The 22704-nt window shown below is 49.0% G+C and overlaps 1 protein-coding gene across 9 annotated transcripts in view; it reads right to left on the bottom strand.

Annotated features, from left to right (window-relative positions):
• Positions 1–22704, bottom strand: part of LTBP3 (latent transforming growth factor beta binding protein 3) — a 1616087-nt gene that overhangs the window by 148828 nt on the left and 1444555 nt on the right. For all 9 annotated transcript variants that reach the window (XM_077457876.1, XM_077457830.1, XM_077457857.1 and 6 more), the window contains one exon: positions 2988–3119. In XM_077457876.1, coding sequence (XP_077314002.1) covers positions 2988–3119 — 132 coding nt within the window. The remainder of the gene's footprint in view (positions 1–2987; positions 3120–22704) is intronic.

Below are 22704 nucleotides of genomic sequence, written 5' to 3' on the forward strand. Positions count from 1 at the left end.
AAGGAGTCCAGGACCCCTGGTCTACTCCTGTCAATCGACGCTGAAAAAGCTTTCGACAGGGTAGACTGGGGGTTCATGCAGAACGCCCTAGCGGGGATGGGCATAGGTACTAGATATATGCAGTGGATAGGGGTGCTTTACAACTGTCCCACAGCAAGGGTGAAGGTAAACTGATCAGTTTCAGAAATGCATAACGGCACTAGACAAGGGTGCCCCCTGTCCCCCCTACTATTTGTCCTGTCACTTGAACCATTACTGGCGAAAATACGGCAGGATGCAGACATTGGGGGATCCGGGTGGGAGAAGTGGAAAATAAGATGGGCGCATATGCCGATGATATCTATTTTTTTGTCCCAGGATAACTCTGCCAAACTCGATGAAAGAACTGGAACAGCATTGTGATTGTTCAAATTTTAAAATAAACCCAGTTAAGTCAGAGATCCTGAATATAGGTGTCCCTTTTCTGCCTGCCCTTCCTGCCCTTACTGAATGAAATTAAAAAGGACTTAAGTAAGATATCATCTAGACATGTGTCTTGGCTGGGGAGAATCAAAATATTTAAAATGAGTCTATTGCCAAAGATCATGTATCAATTTCAGATGCTGTCGATACCTCTCCCACAAGCACATTTTAAAACTTGGAAAACAATACTCCTTAGGTTTATTTGGAAAGGGAAAAAGCAGAGAATAAGCTTACAAGTACAAGTACTATCCCCTCCCTTCTGAGACTGGGCCACAGGGCAACATTCCAACATGATAACAACCCCAAACACACCTCCAAGATGACCAATGCCTTGCGGGTAAAGCTGAAGGTAAAGGTGATGAACTTGCTAAGCATGTCTCCAGACCTAAACCCTATTAAGCAACTGTGGGGCATCCTCAAATGGAAGGTGGAGGAGCGCAAGGTCTCTAACATCCACCAGCTCCATGCTGTCGTCATGGAGGAGTGGAAGAGGACTCCAGTGGCAACCTGTGAAGCTCTGGTGAACTCCATGCCCAAGAAGGTTGAGGCAGTGCTTGAAAATAATAGTGGCCACACAAATTATTGACACTTTAGGCAAAATTTGGACATTTTCACTTAGGAGTGTACTCGTTGCCATCGGTTTAGACATTAATGACTGTGTGTTGAGTCATTTTGTTATACAAGCTTTACACTCACTACTTTACATTGTAGCAAAGTGTCATTTCTTCAGTGTTGTCACATGAAAAGATATAATAAAATAGTTACAAAAATGTATGGGGTGTACTCACTTTTGTGAGATACTGTATTTTTAAGTTAACCTCCACTACACTAGCCAACCTGACTCACAAAGTAGGCTCTGACCCTATGACTTAATTTGTCCTAACATAACTTCCTCTTCCTGTATGGTTCTGATTAATTCAGAGTATCTCAGGATTCCACCAACCCCTTGGGTTTTCAGTTGAATCATAATGGGATCTAAGGGCTGAGCTCCACTTAAGACCTATCGCACCTGAACGTTGTCCACCTTCCTGAGTTGTATGCCCCTCTTCAGCAACAGCAGATATAATATCTTGTCAAGGTGATGCATGTATTCAGACAACTTCTCCCTCTCCCTCTGATAGGTATGCTGGAACTGACAAATGAGGTTAGAGGCCTTCTCTGTTCTCCCTCTCGCAAACACGTTTTGAAGGATGCTTAAATACAAACTTGCTGGCTGAGTTTCAAATTCCAGATAGCCTCTGAGGTCTGTCTTCTTAAAGTGATTCGAAAGTCACAAGATTTTTTACCTTCATGCATAGAATGCATGAAGATAAAAAACCTTGTGCCTTTCGAACCACTTAAAAAAACCTTCTGTGTGCAGGAGCTCCTAACACTTACCTGAGCCCCATCAAGATCCAGCGTTGTGCATGAGAGTCTTGGCTCTCTGGGAACTCTACCCCCATAACCAATGAACCAATTAAAAGAGAGGGGGCAGGGCTGAGTCACAGCTCCGTGTCTGAATGGACATGCAGAGCAGCAGCTTGGGAGCAAGCCTCTATAAAGTTGAACCATTCTAAACCCTTGTACACACAGTCGGAGAATCCGTCGGAATGTGTCCTATCGGACCGTGTTGTCGGATAATCCGACTGTGTGTGGTATGCATCGGACTGATTCCGCCGGAATATCCGTCAGACCCAATTTTCCAACTTGTTGGAAATATTTTCCGACCAACTGGTTCGATCGGACATACTCCGATCATGTGTAGAGAATTTTGATCAGACCAAGTGCCACGCATGCTCAGATCAAATTCCTACATCAAAGCTATTGGCTACTAGCCTGAACGTAGTCCCATCGTAACGAAATCACGTCATCACGTTCTGAATGATCGGATTTTTCGACAACTTAGTCCGATCGTGTGTATGCAACAGTTTTGGACAAGATCCGACGGACAGAATCCGATGGACAGAATCCGACGGATTTGGTTGTCGAAATGTCCGACCGTGTGTACAAGGACTAAGAAAGTAAATGTATTACTGTCTGGGTCACTAGGTGAAAATAAAGTGAAAGGTAAAAAAACGAATGTTGCCACAACATTTAGATACATGTAGAAAATTCAATGGGACATCTCAGGCTCTATTATATGATCTGCATTTTACAACCGAAGCAAAAAGTGCATGCTGCATTTAATAAAATACTTATTTTTAGCTTTTTTTATCCTTTGTTGATTCTCAGTGCTCTTGATCTCCTGCAGACTCTTCCAGTTCACATGCATGCAGTCCAGCGATGGCTGCATGGCATTTCTCAGTGTAGCTTTTCTGCTGATGATAGCAGGGGGCCTGCCTGCCTGATGTGTTAAAATTACCCCTTATAGTCCCCATCACATGTCTGTCTGAAAGGTTGGGCACAACATATTTCATGTAAGCTTAAATCTATACAATCATCTTTTCAAAAAGCAGTAAAACTATCTATGTATGCATGTGTGATGATTATATAACTAAGTACACAGAAACAGAGCAAATATTATCCTAATAAGAACTTTGGCTCACCATTGCACCTCATCCGAGTAATGTCTAGCTGGAAGCCTCCATTACACTCACATGAAAACCCATGTGGTCCTTGCACACAGCGACCATTCACACAAGAGCACTCATTTGACTCCTCTTCTGAGCTATCTCCACCTAGAATGAGAATAATCAAAATAAAGCATATAAACAAAAGTAGCAGGTTTGTAATACTATCAGTTTTAGACCAAACCACAAACAAGTAATACTTGAGATGTTTATCAGGATCAAACAGCTACTTATTTTATAATTTCATGCTATACATTATGGCCTGTAAAGATATACTTCAGCCGAACAAAAATTACCCAATTAAGTGCATACAAGATGCACAGCCTACCTGTTCAGGGTTTTCATCTACGCACTGCTTTTGTGCATCATCTCAATTCAATGCTGAAATCTTTCTAGCAGTCTTCTGTTCTTGGAGCACTATTTCACCTGGCATTAAAAAGTTCAGTGGGTATTCCCACTGCTATCTATTTCATTGATCCTATACCTTAAGGCAGGCATGTCCAAAGTCCGGCCTGCGTTTCATACGGCCCCACTGATAATTTGTATATATCTTTTGTGCCGCTCAGGGATTTGTTGGGGGGGCCACAAAATATATATACCATATTTATCATTCCTCAGGAGGGGACAGGGAGGGAGAGGGACGAGAGCCATCATAATAGGAAGTCCCGTCTCCTGGGCTGGCTTTGGACAACTGTTCTGTCTATCATAGGAGGTGGGATTTTGTATTAAAGAGGCCACTGAGTAAATAGAAGATTCTCTTGTATTTAATCTGTCTGAGCTAACCCCGCCCCCTCTGAGGCTGAAGATGGGCATCGATCAGGCTGCACTGATGGCACTGGTGAGGCTGCATTCAGAGGCTACATTCATGGCACTGGTGAGGCTGCATTCAGAGGCTGCATTCATGGCACCGGTGAGGCTGTATTCATGGCACTGGTGAGGCTGCATTGATGGGCACTGACCCTTATTTTGCGTCACAGTTATTAAAACTTAAGTTTTTTCCTGAAACTTCTCCCTTAAAGTGGAGGTGCATGGTATATGTTGATAAATACGCTAACTCCAAATAGCACGCCCAAGCTCATCCTTAGACTCTTCACCACACATAGCCACAAAGGCAAAAGAATTCTTGTTGGGCAGTGTATTAGTTAATTTGCATTTACTTTTATATGTCAGGCAAAAAGGTAGGCCCTCACGCATGTTCACTTCATCAAATCTGGCCCTCTTTGAAAAAAGTTTTGGATACCCCTGCCTTAAGGGGTCAAAGAATGTTTCATCATGCAAAATAGCTCATCTTTCTTGAAAAGGTTTAAAACTCAAGTCAATTTTCCTGCCTGTGTCCCAGTGGAAATATTTTTCTTTCATTTCCTGTACAGAAAAAGTGACAAGAATTAAAAGCAAACCATTTCAAATACGGGGAATTCCTCTCTTAATGTGACTGTAAACCCTCACACTTTTTTAAAAATAAAAAATAAAAATAACAAACATGCCTATACTTACCTGCTCTGTGCAATGGTTTTGCACAGAGCAGCCTAGATCCTCTTCCTCTGGGGTGCTCCGTTAGCACTCTAAGCCCTTCCTCTTCATTGGGTGCACCCACAAAAAGCTGCTCATCATGGCGACACCTATCCGGGCTCGCTCCCGAGTCACGCTGCTGCGTCCATTGACACAGACAGTGGAATCTGGCCCGGCCACCCACTCCCATGTCACAGCTTTTGATTGACAGCAGTAGGAGCCAATGGCTCCCATTGCTATCAATCTATCCAATGAGAAGAGCGACAAGGACTGGAGCCGCTGCACATCACTGGATTGGATTGGGCTCAGGTAAGAAAAAGGGGGGGCGGGGGTGTCTGGGGGGCAGCTGCAGCACAGAAGGTTTTCCACCTTAATGCATAGAATGCATTAAGGTGAAAAACCTTGAGGCTTTACAACTTTAATCAGCTGCCACTGGAACAGGTGACCCCCATTGGGAGTTTTCCTCACCTCCTGTTTTGATGACAACTGTAACATTTTGAATTTCCCATCACTTTCTGGTCTGCAGACAATGGTCAATAGGACAAATGAGGAGGGTGAATTTAGTGGAAACACAAACAGCAACAAAAGCTTGAAAAAGGTTCTAACCAATCCCAATACTAAAAAAAGTTGTGGTTATAAATACACGTTAACAGTTAAATAGAACAAATCTACTCTCTACTGCTTGAGAAAAGCAGAACGTAAAACAATAGATTTTCTGTACCCAGCTGGCAGTCACTTTGGAGTTTTGAAATACAGAGGATTTATTGACTTTATTAGCAACATCACCAGAGGTAAACTATAGCTGGCCATACATTCATATTTTTATGTTTTTTAACCAGTAGGTTGAATGAAAAAAAAAAAAAAAGACCCAATCCCCCTGTCCACACATTTGAGGTGGACAGGGAATCACTCCTGCTCTGCTATTGTATTCTGACAAGAAAAACTGACATATATCTAATAGCAGCCAATACAACACTAATGCCGCGTACACACGTAGCGGACTATCCGGCAGACTTAGTCTGGTGGACTTCCCGCCGGACTGTCCGCCGGACTTTCCGAACGAGCTACTTGCCCACACATGGCACTTTTTCAGCGGACTAATACGGACTAAACGGACTCGCCCACACACGTGGAGGAAAGTCCGCTCATTTTGAGCGCGTCTCCAGGTAGGGGGGGCCAGCGAAGGAGGCGTCGCTGGCCCCGCCACCTGGTATGGACTTAAAGGGGAACCCCAACGCCGAAAAAATTGGCATGGGGGTCCCCCCCAGATCCACATCAGACCCTTGTCCGAGCACGCTACCTGGCCGGCCAGGAAAGGGGGGGACGAGCGAGCGCCCCCTCTCCTGAGCCGTACCAGGCCGCGTGCCCTCAACGGGGGGGTGCCTTGGGGAAGGGGGGCCGCGCGGCCCCCTCACCCCAAAGCACCTTGTCCCCATGTTGATGAGGACAAGGGCCTCTTCCCGATAACCCTGGCCGTTGGTTGTCAGGGTCTGCGGGCGGGGGCTTATCGGAATCTGGGAGCCTCCTTTAATAAGGGGGCCCCCGGATACCCGCCCCCCTACCCATTCACCTGTGGAAAAAAGTAAAAATAAAACACAACACACAAGGGTTAAAATAGTTTATTGCACAGCTCCGGGGGTCTTCCGTCTTTGGGGGTCTTCTCGCCGGACTCCTCCGCTATCTTCTGCTAGCTCTTTTGCTAGCGGAGGAGCCCGGCTTTCTTCTTCGCTGCCGCCCTCTTCTTCCGACTTCGGGGGTCTTGTCCCCCTCTTCGGTTCTTCTTGCCGGGCCACCACCTGTAAAAGAGCTAGAAGAAGGCGCGGTGGCCATGCAAGAAGAACCGCTGTCGCCGCCTTCTGTTCTTCTCTTCAGATGTTGCCTCGTCGCTCTCTCTGCTCACAATGACGGGGACAAGGCGCGCGGCGACTTATATAGGGACGGATGATGTCCCCGCCCAGTATGATGTCACAGTCCCAGAGGATGCCGGACTCGCATTTCGGCGGACAGAACAGCCGTGTGTGTGCCAGTCCGCCGTACTTTTGAAATGAACAGACTTTTCCCGCCCGGAGAAAAGTCTGCTCATTTTGAGCACGGCTCCAGGTAGCCGGGACCAGCAAAGGAGGCGTCGCTGGCCCCGTCACCTGGTATGGACTTAAAGGGGAATCCCTACACCAAAAAAACGGTGTGGGGGTCCCTCCTAGGTCCATATCAGACCCTTTTCCAAGCACGCTACCCGGCCGGCCAGGAAAGGGGGGGGACGTGCGAGCGCCCCCCGTCCTGAGCCATACCAGGCCGCGTGCCCTCAACGTGGGGGTGCCTTGGGGAAGGGGGGGCCGCGCGGAGTCATTCACCTGTGAAAAAAATGTTAAAAAAAAATCAACACACAAAAGGGTTAAAATAGTTTATTGCACAGCTCCGGGGGTCTTCTTCTGTCTTCGGGGTCTTCTCACCGGACTCCTCCGCTATTTTCTGCTAGCTCTTTTACTAGCGGAGGAGCCCGGCTTTCTTCTTCGCTGCCGGCCTCTTCTTCCGACTTTGGGGGTCTTGTCCCCCTCTTCGGGGTTCTTGTGCCCCTCTTCGGTTCTCCTTGCCTGGTCACCGCGTCTTCTTCTAGCTCTTTCTCAAGCAGTGGCCCGGTCTTTTGTCGCCGCTGTCGCCGCCTTCTGTTCTTCTCTCCTTCTCTTCTGGAGATGTTACCTCGTTGTTGTCTCCGGTCACTATGACAGGACACACGGCGAACGGCGACTTATATAGGGACATCACCGGATGATGTCCCCGCCTATTATGATGTCACAGTCCCAGAGGATGCTGGGACTGTGACATCATAATTATTAAAGGGGGCTCCCGGATTCCGATAAGCCCCCTGCCCACAGACCCCAACAACCAACGGCCAGGGTTGTCGGGAAGAGGCCCTTGTCCTCATCCACATGGGGACAAGGTGTTTTGGGGTGGGGGGCCGCAAGGCACCCCCCATGTTGAGGGCAGGACCTGATACGGCTCAGGAGGGGGGGCGCTCGCTCATCCCCCCCTTTCCTGGCCGGCCAGGTAGCGTGCTCGGATAAGGGTCAGATATGGACCTAGCGGGGGACCCCCACGCTGTTTTTTCGCCATAGGGATTCCCCTTTAAGTCCATACCAGGTGACGGGGCCAGCGACGCCTCCTTCACTGGTCCTGGCTACCTGGAGCCTCGCTCAAAATGAACGGACTTTCCTCCGTGTGTGGGCGAGTCCGATCATTTTAAAAGTACGTCAGATAGTCCGGCGGACTTAGTCCGCCGTACCTAGTCCACTGCAAAAGTACCGTGTGTGGGCAGGTAGCTCGTTCGGAAAGTCCGATGGACAGTCCGCCAGACTAAGTCCGCCGGATAGTCTGATACGTGTGCACACGGCATGAGTCAACAAGGCTTATGGTGCAACCACCAAAATATGTGATATCCACATCAGCACTCAATATCACGATGTAAGACAATCCAACTGGTCAAGAGATGTCACCGAGAAGCTGTCCTCAGAAGCAACCAAACTAACCTCTCAAGTGTTCAAAATGGCACGACTTGGTCTGTGTATCTACGGTGGTGGTTCTACCGTCTGTCTCTTCACCTCAACACTGATGTCACATGGAATCCCACTTCTAGTGACACAATTTGTTTTCACTGTCTATTCAAAGACTGTTGTGTTTATATTTCAAAACAACCTTTATATGATGGCACATGGACTTTAGTTTGGGTGTGAATTCCACAACTCTTTCATTATTATTCATTTTATGCGGTCATTGCACAGTTTACATTTGTTTGTATATACATACATTTTTCATTTACTTGAGCGCTGCACAAAATTTTACTTTTCACCTATTGTATTCTGACAGCAAGAAAACTTTCCCGCCATTAGGACACACTGATCAGTGTTATCTGCTTACACTGATCAGTGTTAACAGGCTGGTTGTACATAAGTCTATCTACTGCATACATGAATTGAAATTGGACCGGTCCCTGCTGAACCACCAAATTTTGACACTTAAGACACAACAAATCAGGTGTTAGAGACTAAAAAACACTTAAAACGGTCCACCTACAGTAAAGCAGGGGTCTCCAAATTCTTCAGTACAAGTCATATGTTTTACAAATTAAGAGGGCCAAAAAAAAAAATCTATTTTATAAATGAACATATCAAATTTAAACAAATGAACACGTTTTACTTTGAATTTTTTTTTTGTAATCAGCTTGATACGATTAATCAACAAAAGAGAAAAAAAGCGTAAAATAAAACAAAAAAAATTCATTCCAAATAGTATAGGGCTCGCTAGATATGAGTGCAGGTTGTGAGTATTGAAGTATAAACATATACTTCCTGAAGAAGAGGTGATTAAGAGGGGATATGACAGTGATATACAAATCTTTAAATGGTGACTAGCACTGCAAAATAACTATTTAATCGTAGGTCTCTGAAGAAGACACACAACCAGGCAATGAAATTGTAGGAGAATCATTTCAATCGTAAAGTGCGTAAGGGGCTCTTTACTATATCAGCGGTAAGGATGTGGAACTCTCTTCAACAGTTGGTGGCGTTAGCAGTGAGGGTAGATAAATAAAAAAACAAAAACATTTAGATGTGTTTCTTAGTGAGTGTAATGTACAGGGCAATGGAAAACTGCATTGACATAAACAGACACACACACACACACACACAGGTGTGTTGCTTTGCTATTTGAGTGATTTTTTTTAAAATAGCATAAATATATAGAAGAGTACATTTTAGCTATCAGGAGCTTCGGAAGCTGAGCTTCCCCTATTCAAATGCTAATTGACGAGTTTGACTGTTACACAGAGACTAGTAAAACAAGAAGTGATGTTGGCAGGTAATGGGGAAGAAGGACTCGGTTTGAGGACTTTAAAAAGCAAAGAGGAGTTTTGAAGAGATGCTGGATTGAAGGAAAACAGCTTCACGTCATCAGGAAGAATAAAGAAGGAAAGTCTGTGCCAGAAGGAACTTCACCTGAGGATGATGGTAGTGCCAAATTTCCTGAAATTGCTTGAGTACAGCCTGGAGTCCTGGATAGTGATGGCCGAACGGTTCGCCCGGCGGTCGTTTCGCGGCGAATTTCCGACTTTCGCCGTCCGCGGGTTCGAACGCCTTTTTCCGTCGTTCGCCCCGGCGGACTTACGTGTTTAATGTATACAAGAACTTTAACCTTTCGTGACACGTTTATCATGTGTTACAGGACAACCAATTGAGACATGACAGCTCATGGACACTTGGACATTCCCCCTAACCTATAAATACACCCGATCCGGTGGCCATTTTACATTCTTTCTTCTGTCACTGTAGGGAAAGGATCCTGTGTGGAGTAGGGACAGAGAAAACGCTAGCTATTTGGTACACAAAAGTTCTTTTCAGGACTGGTATAGGTGTTAGGTCAGCAGCCTGAGTTTCTTTTGTCAGTTTAGATAAAGGGACAGAGCGCTGTATGCTGCTATTTTAGGGACAGCTCAGCCAGATTAGTCTTTCTTCATCATCATCATCATCATCATCATTAGCTGTTACTATCAGGTCCACAAAAGAGCTGTTCCAGCTAATCGTTCCAGCCTACTCTTTTTTGCCAATTTGTATAGGGACAGGCAGGAAGCAGTGTGTCAGGCAGTGAGGATAATTTTAAAGACTTGCTGTTACTATTAGTTCCACAAAGGTTCTTTTCAGGACTGGTATCAGTGGTACGGTAATAGGCTTGTACACGTATAATATTCTTTCTTCCAAATATAGAAAGAATATTATACTTGACTGCTGCCCTTCTGCTGCAGTCTGCTAATCATTCACAACTCACTTGTTCCACAAAGCTCTTTATCAGGACTGGTAACTTGGTCTGTCTAGGGTGCTACGGTACATAGGCTTGGGTGCGGTACAGTCTGCTGTTCTGTAAGGACCGCTATCGGTCCACAATACATAGGGTTGCCGTGCACTACTGCTGACCGCTGCCCTATACTGCAGCAGTCCTTCATTGGTATAGGGACTGACGTACAGTCTGCTAATCACTAACACACAACCTGCTTGGTCCACAAAAGTTCTTATAAGGACTGGTAACTTGGTATAGGGTGCTACGGTACATAGGCCTGAGTGCGTTACAGTCTGCTGTTCTGTAAGGACCGCTATCGGTCCACAATACATAGGGTTGCCGTGCACTACTGCTGACCGCTGCCCTATACTGCAGCAGTCCTTCAGCGGTATAGGGACTGACGCACAGTCTGCTAAACACTAACACACAACCTGCTTGGTCCACAAAAGTTTTTATAAGGACTGGTAACTTGGTATAGGGTGCTACGGTACATAGGCCTGAGTGCAGTACAGTCTGCTGTTCTGTAAGGACCGCTATCGGTCCACAATACATAGGGTTGCCGTGCACTACTGCTGACCGCTGCCCTATACTGCAGCAGTCCTTCATTGGTATAGGGACTGACGTACAGTCTGCTAATCACTAACACACAACCTGCTTGGTCCACAAAAGTTCTTATAAGGACTGGTAACTTGGTATAGGGTGCTACGGTACATAGGCCTGAGTGCGTTACAGTCTGCTGTTCTGTAAGGACCGCTATCGGTCCACAATACATAGGGTTGCCGTGCACTACTGCTGACCGCTGCCCTATACTGCAGCAGTCCTTCATTGGTATAGGGACTGACGTACAGTCTGCTAATCACTAACACACAACCTGCTTGTTCCACAAAAGTTCTTATAAGGACTGGTAACTTGGTATAGGGTGCTACGGTACATAGGCTTGAGTGCGGTACAGTCTGCTGTTCTGTAAGGACCGCTATCGGTCCACAATAGATAGGGTTGACGTGCACCACTGCTGACCGCTGCCCTATACTGCAGCAGTCCTTCAGCGGTATAGGGACTGACGTACAGTCTGCTAAACACTAATACACAACCTGCTTGGTCCACAAAAGTTCTTATAAGGACTGGTAACTTGGTATAGGGTGCTACGGTACATAGGCTTGAGTGCGGTACAGTCTGCTGTTCTGTAAGGACCGCTATCGGTCCACAATAGATAGGGTTGACGTGCACCACTGCTGACCGCTGCCCTATACTGCAGCAGTCCTTCAGCGGTATAGGGACTGACGCACAGTCTGCTAAACACTAACACACAACCTGCTTGGTCCACAAAAGTTTTTATAAGGACTGGTAACTTGGTATAGGGTGCTACGGTACATAGGCCTGAGTGCGTTACAGTCTGCTGTTCTGTAAGGACCGCTATCGGTCCACAATACATAGGGTTGCCGTGCACTACTGCTGACCGCTGCCCTATACTGCAGCAGTCCTTCATTGGTATAGGGACTGACGTACAGTCTGCTAATCACTAACACACAACCTGCTTGGTCCACAAAAGTTCTTATAAGGACTGGTAACTTGGTATAGGGTGCTACGGTACATAGGCCTGAGTGCGTTACAGTCTGCTGTTCTGTAAGGACCGCTATCGGTCCACAATACATAGGGTTGCCGTGCACTACTGCTGACCGCTGCCCTATACTGCAGCAGTCCTTCAGCGGTATAGGGACTGACGCACAGTCTGCTAAACACTAACACACAACCTGCTTGGTCCACAAAAGTTCTTATAAGGACTGGTAACTTGGTATAGGGTGCTACGGTACATAGGCCTGAGTGCAGTACAGTCTGCTGTTCTGTAAGGACCGCTATCGGTCCACAATACATAGGGTTGCCGTGCACTACTGCTGACCGCTGCCCTATACTGCAGCAGTCCTTCATTGGTATAGGGACTGACGTACAGTCTGCTAATCACTAACACACAACCTGCTTGTTCCACAAAAGTTCTTATAAGGACTGGTAACTTGGTATAGGGTGCTACGGTACATAGGCTTGAGTGCGGTACAGTCTGCTGTTCTGTAAGGACCGCTATCGGTCCACAATAGATAGGGTTGACGTGCACCACTGCTGACCGCTGCCCTATACTGCAGCAGTCCTTCAGCGGTATAGGGACTGACGTACAGTCTGCTAAACACTAATACACAACCTGCTTGGTCCACAAAAGTTCTTATAAGGACTGGTAACTTGGTATAGGGTGCTACGGTACATAGGCTTGAGTGCGGTACAGTCTGCTGTTCTGTAAGGACCGCTATCGGTCCACAATAGATAGGGTTGACGTGCACCACTGCTGACCGCTGCCCTATACTGCAGCAGTCCTTCAGCGGTATAGGGACTGACGTACAGTCTGCTAAACACTAATACACAACCTGCTTGGTCCACAAAAGTTCTTATAAGGACTGGTAACTTGGTATAGGGTGCTACGGTACATAGGCTTGAGTGCGGTACAGTCTGCTGTTCTGTAAGGACCGCTATAGGTCCACAATAGATAGGGTTGACGTGCACCACTGCTGACCGCTCACCTATACTGCAGCAGTCCTTCAGCGGTATAGGGACTAAGAGTTTTGTCACAGGGTCATTTAAAAAATGACATGCAGAGGAAGAGGCAGGCCCTTCCGCAGGGGTGGTAGGGGTAGGGCAGGAGCAACAGGCTTGAGCCAAAGTGGGAAGTTGCAGAAGGTGCGTTCAATTACTTTAAAGGATGCACCAGACTTGGTTGAGTGGCTCGCTCAGCCTTACTCTTCTGCACCCTCCTCATCCTCTCGATCTGCACCCTCTTCTTCACTCTCTGCTATGTGCACCCCCAAAGACACTACCACCAACAACACGACCACCACCACCACCACCACATACCTTCCGCTTGAGTCACTGGAATTATTTTCCGATCCATATCAAGAGGACATTTCTGATGCGCAGCCACTCTTGGTATTGGATCAGGAAGAGGAGGTAGCAACAAGCGCTACTCAGCAGTCTGACGCCAGTACCCAGATCAGCCCAAGGAGGAGGTTGGTCCCCGGTGTTGCTGCCTACTCTACTTATAGCGGTGGGGAAGGTGACGTTGATGATGACGTGTCTAGTGATGTCACGTGGGTGCCCACAAGAGAGGAAGAGGAGGGGAGTTCAGAGGGAGATATGGACCAGCAGATAGGGAGGAGAAGCAGCAATGACTTACATTGCACAGCAGGGACAAAGCAGACTGCAAATGTATCAGGAGCGAGTCATCGACCATGTACGGTCACATCTGGCGCTCCCAGGACACCGGCACATGGCTCCGCAGTGTGGGCTTTTTTTAACGTGTCCGCTGCTGACAATAGCGTTGCCATCTGCAATCTTTGCAGTCAACGCGTTAGTCGCGGTAAGCCCAATACTCACCTAGGGACGACCGCCTTAAGAAGGCACATGAGCAGCCATCACCGAGCCCAGTGGGAGCAACGGAACACACAAAGCCACACTGCAGGCTCTCACCGTCCAGCCTCGTCTTCTACTTCTCCTTCTCCTCTCTCCTCACAATTGTCCTCCACTCCACCTTCCATCACGCCAAGCTCACATTTTTCTGCAAAAAGGCAGGCTTCCGTGGGCCTAATGTTTGAGCGTAAAAAAATGATGACGCCGGATAACCCTCTTGCCCAACGGTTGGCGGCTGGCTTGTCAGAACTCATAGCCCGCCAACTACTGCCATATAAACTGGTGGACTCGGAGGCCTTTCGCAAATTTGTGGCCATTGGAACACCACAATGGAAGGTCCCAGGAAGGAAGTATTTCTCAGAGAAGGGCATCCCAGAGCTATATGGCCATGTTCAGCGGCAAGTGAATGTATCTCTGGCACACAGTGTCGGTGCCAAGATACATCTGACCACAGACACGTGGTCTAGCAAACACGGGCAGGGAAGGTATATCAGTTTTACTGCCCACTGGGTGAACCTTCTGACGGCCGTCAAGCATGTAACCCGTGGCACCCGTGTAGATTTGGTTTTACCGCCACGGATTGCATGCAGGCCTGACTCTTCTTCTCCTCCTCCTACTCCATCCTCCTCCCTCTCCTCCTCAGCTGCCTCCTCCTTTTCCGCTGCTAGCGTCTCTTCCACTGCACCGCCCAAGCTCCCCAGAACCTATTCCACATGCCAGGTGAGACGTTGCCATGCCGTGCTGCGTCTGTTGTGCCTGGAAGCAAAGAGCCACACTGGCCCGGCACTCCTTTCAGCTTTGCGTTCACAGGCAGATGAGTGGCTAACACCGCTCAATTTGACAGTTGGTAAAGTGGTGTGTGACAACGGTGCCAATCTGCTTAGCGCATTGAAACAGGGCAAAATCACGCACGTGCCGTGCATGGCACACGTCTTAAACTTGGTCGTGCAGCGATTCCTTGTCAAATACCCTGGGGTCCAGGACATCTTGCGGCAGGCAAGGAAAATCTCGGCCCATTTCAGAAGATCTTACACGGCCATGGCTCGCCTTGCTGACATTCAGCGGCGACACCATCTGCCGGTCAGACGTCTTATTTGCGATTGCCCGACGCGATGGAACTCAACCTTCTATATGCTTGATAGGCTGCTCCAGCAGAAACGTGCAGTTAACGTCTACCTGTATGAACTCTGCGAAAGAAACGGTTCTGGGGAGCTGGGTTTTTTTTCACCGCGCCAGTGGCTGCTCATGCGCGACACATGCAGACTTCTGCGGCCATTTGAGGAGATCACCAAACTGGTCAGTCGCAGCCATGGCGCCATCAGTGACATGGTACCTTATGCCTTCTTTCTGGAGCGTGCATTGCGTCGTGTCATTGATCAGGCTGTGGAGGAGCAGGAGCGGGAAGATGAGGAAGTCGCAATGCTGGATGAATTCCCAGGGGGGGCTACTCTATCTGAGACAAGTCAACAACAGGAGTCTGATGAGGAGTCAGAGGAGGATGGTGCCGGGGCGGATGAGCAGGAGCAAGAAGAGCATGCTTTAAACCTTTCTGGGATCCCTGTTGTGCGAGGATGGGGAGAGGAGAATGAAGAGGACGACATTATCCTGGATGATGAGCAGGAGCCAGGCCACCACACCGCTTCCACTTTAGTGCAAATGGGGGCCTTCATGCTCCAGTGTTTTAATAGGGACCCCCGTATAAAAAGCATGAGGGTCAAGGACCAGTACTGGGTGGCAACGTACTTAGACCCCCGGTACAAACACAAAATGGCGGAAATGTTACCGCCGTCGCAGAGGGCTGTCAGAATGCAGCACTTCCAGGCCTTGCTTCGAGAAATGCTGCATTCTGCTTTTGCGTGCGCTGGCAGAGGAGCAATTCCCACTCCCAGAGAAGGATTTGCGGGTACCAATCCAACAGCGCCTGCAAGAAGAGGCCGGTTTGAAGATGTGTTGGTGACTTCGGATATGAGGTCATTCTTTCAGCCGACCCATCGACAGGTGTCATCCGGATCCAGCATCAGGGAACGCCTAGACCGTCAGGTGTCCGACTACATTGGGTTAACGGCCGATGTGGACGCTCTGAGGAGTGATGAACCCCTAGACTACTGGGTGGGCAGGCTTGACCTCTGGCCAGAGCTTGCCCAATTTGCAATCGAACTGTTGGCTTGCCCCTCATCCAGTGTCCTGTCCGAAAGGACGTTCAGCGCAGCAGGGGGGATTGTGACCGATAAGCGTACTCGCCTAGCTCACCACAGTGTTAACTACCTCACATTTCTAAAAATGAATGAGGCATGGATCTCGGAGGAATTCAACACATGTGATCAGTAGACCATGTATATGTCTATAAACAATTTTTGGAATCAAGCACACAGACCTTCTTAATTCATTTGGCTCACTTCCCTGACCCAAAAAAGCACACCGTACTATATGCCCCTACCCTCCTCTTTGAAGAGGTTGAGCGGTGTCATATTTCTACTGGGGCTGCTTATTATGAGGGGTTCCCACCATCCCTGTGCTGTGCTGACTTCCTCCTGGGTGTTCTTATTATTAGGGGCTCCCACCATCCCTGTGCTGTGCTGACTTCCTCCTGGGGGTTCTTATTATGAGGGGATCACACCATCCCTGTGCTGTGCTGACTTCCTCCTGGGGCTGCTTACGGTGCTGCTGTCAGCGCTGTATGTCACGGAGCTGCTGTCAGCGCTGTATGTCACGGAGCTGCTGTCAGCGCTGTATGTCACGGAGCTGCTGTCAGCGCTGTATGTCACGGAGCTGCTGTCAGCGCTGTATGTCACGGAGCTGCTGTCAGCGCTGTATGTCACGGAGCTGCTGTCAGCGCTGTATGTCACGGAGCTGCTGTCAGCGCTGTATGTCACGGAGCTGCTGTCAGCGCTGTATGTCACGGAGCTGCTGTCAGCGCTGTATGTCACGGAGCTGCTGTCAGCGCTGTATGTCACGGTGCTGCTGTCAGCGCTGTATGTCACGGAGCTGCTGTCAGCGCTGTATGTCACGGAGCTGCTGTCAGTGCTGTATGTCACGGAGCTGCTGTCAGCGCTGTATGTCACGGAGCTGCTGTCAGCGCTGTATGTCACGGAGCTGCTGTCAGCGCTGTATGTCACGGTGCTGCTGTCAGCGCTGTATGTCACGGAGCTGCTGTCAGCGCTGTATGTCACGGAGCTGCTGTCAGCGCTGTATGTCACGGAGCTGCTGTCAGCGCTGTATGTCACGGAGCTGCTGTCAGCGCTGTATGTCACGGAGCTGCTGTCAGCGCTGTATGTCACGGTGCTGATGTCAGTGCTCTGTATTACGGTGCTGCTGTCAGTGCTCTGTATCTCCTGCACCCTCTTGTTTGCCTACCCTGGTCCCTGACCTTCCCTCTCCTCCATTGCCTTCATTAGCTCCATAGTCCTGAATTGTCAGAACAATTTCCCAAATAAAAAAAAAATGCTTGTAGTTATCGATCCCAAATTCACCTCATACATGTATTATGCTATTGTCCAGGTGGTGGGACTACGTGCTACCCCCTAATAATTACCCCGTGGCCGCAAATTCGACCTAAAGGTTTGCGAAATTCGCCTCCCATTGAAGTCAATGGAGCCCGCGGCGAACGGTCGTTTTCGCGAACGTTTGTGTCCGTTCGCGTTTCGCGTTCGCGAAACGTCCCGTCGGAAGTTCGTCCATCACTAGTCCTGGAGGCCTATGGAGATGGTGAAGTATAAACCAAGCTAAGTGACTTTAAGTGTATGCCTATTGTATACAGACTATTGTTCATGCTCATTCACTAGGAAGGTTGGGTAGCGTGTGCATGTTTTGTATGGATATCTGTAATACTTTGTAACTCTTGTATTGCTTTCCCACAATTGTAAGCAGTTTGTGTGTACAGCATTCTTTTTTAGCAAAAGCCCATAATATACTACACGTTTTTATGCTTCCTTGCTTTACCGCAAAGTGACCTTAATAATACAAAGCAAAATAATGGATTGGTGTCTTTACTCAACCAACTATGTAACTATGTAATCCCCTCAGGTTTGATTTCCAAGGATTCAGCAAATTTTGTTTGAAGTTCAGTGAACCTCAGCTTACAGATGAATCCAACTGAAGTTCATGGGGTGGGGTAGGAGACAAATCTTATTAAACTCTAGTAATTTTTCACACGGGTGGATAGATTTAGACAGATGAAGTTATCTACAGCAGCTAAATGCACACAATGCTTTCCTATGGCCCCATTCACACACTGAATTTAGTGACGGTTTTATTACATGCGGTTTTGTGCAGATAGAAAAAATAAAGTTGACTGCATCCAGGAACGATTTAGCGAAGCTATCTGCATATAACTGCAGGTAATTTCAGTGTACTATTTCTCCTACAGATAGCAGCGGCAACAAGGAAAGAAAAACAGGGAGCACATCGGAAATGGCAAAAATGTTCCAAACGCAGCTAATCGCAATGTACAACTGCAAGTGAACGCTGTGCCAGGATTCTCTGAATTTTAAAATAAAACATGCTTTTAACAGTGGCAGAACAGTCGCCCGTGTGAAACAGGCCTAAGGCTAATAGGCAAACTGCTTTGAAAAAAGGCATGGGGAACAGGTCTAATGCCTTGTACATATGGTTGGACATTCCGACCACAAAATCCGTTGGATTTTTTCAGACGGATTTTGTCCTAAACTGGTGTTGCATACACATGGTCGGACAAAGTTGTTGGAAAATCGGATCGTTCGGAACGTGATGACTAGGGATGAGCTTCGTGTTCGAGTCGAACATACGTTCGACTCGAACATTGGCTGTTCGTCTGTTCGGCGAAGTCCGAACATTTTGGTCCGTTCGCGCCAAATTCGTGTGGCGCTCACGGCCCACAATGCACTGCGATGGCGCAGTGCATTGCTGGCTCATGATTGGCCAAGCATGCACTGTGACCCCGCATGCTTGGCCAATCGCAGCGCCAGCAGCGAGGAGAGCCATGATTGGCCACAGGCAGGATGCCTGTGGCCAATCATAGCTCAGGCTATGTAGTGCACGCCCCACACTATATAAGGCCGCCAGCGCGGCGGCCTTGTGTAGTGTGTTGGCGTCTGAAGCAGTGGGTGTTCTGTGTACCTTCAACACAGTACACACCGATCGTTTTTGGCCGATTTTCGATCTTGCTTTTGTGTAGTGGTTGTTGTCTGCGTGCCCTGACCGCAGTATACACCGCTATATTCACCTCACCTATATAGCTAGTGATCTATCTTTTATAATAGGGCTTGCAGTCAGTAGTGTTAGGAGCTTGTGCGTGCTGTCTGTGTGCTCTGTACCCAGTACATACCGCTATATCCACCTACATAGCTCTTCTCTATTTGAGACCACTTGCCATCTGCAGGAGTTATTGGAAGTTGTGTGTGCCTCCAGCACAGCACAGTATACATCTGTATATACCCCTTTATCTCTGGTGTTCTATAATAAAGGCATCTGCAGGAGTTAGTGGGTGTTGTGTGCCTCTAGCACAATATACACTACCCAACTGCTTTTTTACCCAACTCCCTTCAGGCCATTACCATGTCTGGAAGGCCAGCAAGGAGAGGCAGACAGGCGCGAGCCGATAAAAGAGGGCAAGCAGGCTCTGTGTCTAGAGACAACAGTGCTGGTCGTGGACGCGGTGCATTGTCATCAGCACGTGGCCATGGGACACGATTGTCCTTTTCGGCAGCTGGACATGTTGAGCCACAACATGCCAACGACTTGGTAGAGTGGATGACCAAGCCCTCTTCATCCTCCTCATCCTCTCTCACCCAGTCTCAGGGTACTAGCAAAGCAGCTGCCAACGCATCGTCTTCCCTCCTCTCAATGTCATCATCAGTGACTCCTTCCCTAGACCCACCACGTCCTCCTGAGGAGTCTCCTGAACTCTTTGAGCACAGTGTTGGGTACATGCTCCAGGAGGATGCCCAGTGTTTTGTGGGCTCTGATGATGACACTCAGCTAGAGGAAGGCAGTAGCGTGAGCGCAGAGAGAGGGGATGCTTAAGAAGGACAGCAATCTGGCAGTCATGTTCCACAAGCTGCAGCATACTGCCAGGTTTGCTACAGCGATGAAGAGGGAGGGGATGATGAGGGCACTGACTCCACGTGGGTGCCTGGAAGGAGAGAGGAGGAGGAGGAGGAGGAGGAGGCACATGTCCAACGAGGCAGGATGCCCTCCGGGGGCCAGCTTAGGGGCAGCACACCGACTGAATCACACCGCAGTGCTCCGCCTGTGCAGGGCGCTGCCTCTGCGCGTTATTCTAAAAGTTATTTGGTGTGGGCCTTTTTTGAGACGAGTGCATCAGATCGCACCGCTGCTATTTGCAACATATGTCTCAAGCGTATCTCGCGTGGCCAAAACATCAGCCGCTTGGGCACCACATGCTTGACCAGACATATGTTGACCTGCCATGCAGCTCGTTGGCAAGCGTACCTCAAAGACCCACACCAAAGAAGAAAGCGGACCTCTCCTTGCTCCTCATCAGCTGGCATCTCCAACCCCACTAGACCTTCAGTCCTCTCTGAAACCTGCTCTGAGAGGAATGAAGGTGTAGAATTAGGTGTGTCACAGCCAAGTGCTTCCGGGAACTCTGCTAGCGGTACACCCACGTCCGATTATAGCAGGCAAATGTCCCTGCCCCAGCTGCTGGACCGGCGAAAGAAGTTCACTCCCAGCCATCCACATGCCCAGCGGTTGAATGCTAGCTTGGCTAAATTGCAAGCACTTCAACTGCTGCCTTTTCAGTTGGTAGACTCGGCAACCTTCCGTGAGTTTGTACAATGTGCGGTTCCTCAGTGGCAGGTCCCCAAACGCCACTTTTTCTCACGGAAGGCGATTCTGGCTCTCTACCGGCATGTGGAAGGCAATGTCCTTGCCTCGCTGGACAGGGCGGTCAGCGGTAAGGTGCATATTACCGCTGACTCATGGTCCAGCAGGCATGGACAGGGACGTTACCTGTCTTTCACGGCCCATTGGGTCACTCTTCTGGCAGCTGGGAAGGATGCAGGACAAGGTGCAGTAGTGTTGGAGGTTGTTCCGCCACCACGCCTCCAAAATGCTACTATTGGTTGTGACACACCTCTCTCCTCCACCCCCTCCTCTTCTTCTTCCTCCATGGCTTCTTCCAGTGCTCTGTCCTCAGAACCAGTGGTGCTTCGTAGGCGTTCCAGGGGCTACGCAAGTACGCAGACAAAACGATGCCATGCCGTGCTTGCGCTGGTTTGTTTGGGGGACAGGAGCCACACTGGGGCGGATGTTTTGTCAGCTCTGCAGGGGCAGGCCGAGAGGTGGTTGATCCCATGCCAGCTTAAGCCAGGAATGGTGGTTTGTGACAATGGCACCAACCTCCTCTCCGCCCTCCGACAGGGACAACTGACCCATGTGCCCTGTGTAGCTCACGTCCTTAACCTGGTGGTGCAGCGGTTCTTGGGCAGGTACCCCGGCTTACAGGATGTCCTGAAGCAGGCCAGGAAAGTCTGTGTGCATTTCCGCCGATCATTTAATGCCTGTGCTCGGCTGGCTGAGCTCCAAAAGGAGTTGAACCTGTCCAAGAACCGCCTTATATGTGACATGCCCACCAGATGGAACTCAACGTTGGCCATGCTGCAGCGGCTGCACACGCAGCAGAGGGCCATCAATGAGTACCTGTGCGACTACGGCACCAGGACAGGGTCAGGGGAGCTCGGTTATTTCTCACCACGCCAGTGGGGCATGATCAGGGATGCATGCACTGTCCTGTCACCGTTTGAGGAGGCCACAAGGATGGTGAGCAGTGACAGTGCATGCATCAGTGACACTGTACCTCTTGTCCACCTCTTGGAGCATACGCTGCGTGGAATAATGGACAGGGCACTTGAGGCAGAACAGAGGCAGGAAGAGGAGGACTTCCTTGCCTCTCAAGGCCCCCTTTATCCAGACAGTGTTCCTGCTGTGCCACCCATCACACAAGAAGAGGATGAGGAGGACGAAGAGGAGGAGGAGGATGATTGTGTCAGCATGGAGGTGGAGGCTGGCACTCAGCAGCAGCAGCAGTCTTGTAGGGATGATTTACAGTCCCAGGAAACACGTGGACTTGTACGTGGCTGGGAGGAGGTAGCTGCGGATCATGTTGTCCTTAGTGACCCAGAGGACTCCGGACCGAATGCCTCAGCTAACCTACGCTGCATGGCCTCCCTGATCCTGCAAAGCCTGCGGAAGGATCCTCGTATTCTTCGGATCAAGGAGAGGGACCATTACTGGCTGGCCACTCTCCTTGATCCACGGTACAAGGGTAAGGTTGCCGACCTTATCTTGCCATCGCAGAGGGAGCAGAGGATGAGACATCTCCGGGAGGCCTTGCAGAAAGGTCTGTGCAACGCGTTCCCAGAGACTGGGAGGTTACAAACTCCTGGTCCTGGACAACGTGTTGCTGAGGCATCGGTCAGAAGGAGCGGTGGAGAAGGTGGCCGCATGACTGATGCTTTCAGACAATTTTTTAGTCCGCAGCCCGAAGGTATGATCGGTTCCAGCACCCATCGCCAGCGTCTGATTTACATGGTGCAGGAATACCTAGGGGCAAGGTCAGACTTGGACACCTTTCCCACCGAAAATCCTCTGGCTTACTGGGTCTTGAGGATGGATCACTGGCCAGAGCTTGCACAGTATGCAATTGAGCTACTGGCCTGTCCTGCATCCAGCGTTCTTTCGGAACGCACCTTCAGTGCTGCTGGTGGCTTTGTTACCAATCACAGGGTGCGCCTGTCCACCGAATCAGTTGATCGACTGACCTTCATCAAGATGAATCAGTCTTGGATCACCCACAGCTACCAAGCACCTGAAGCTGATGTAACAGAATAATTTTTTTTTAAATATCACATCCCTTCAAGACTGCCTATGCTGATGCTGAGTGACTGTCCTGTTATGTTGATTGTCTATCCTC

The sequence above is a fragment of the Lithobates pipiens genome, unplaced genomic scaffold (assembly GCF_037356315.1).
Source record: "Lithobates pipiens isolate NorthernLeopardFrog02 unplaced genomic scaffold, aLitPip1_a1.2 Scaffold_10, whole genome shotgun sequence".
NCBI lineage: Eukaryota > Metazoa > Chordata > Amphibia > Anura > Ranidae > Lithobates > Lithobates pipiens.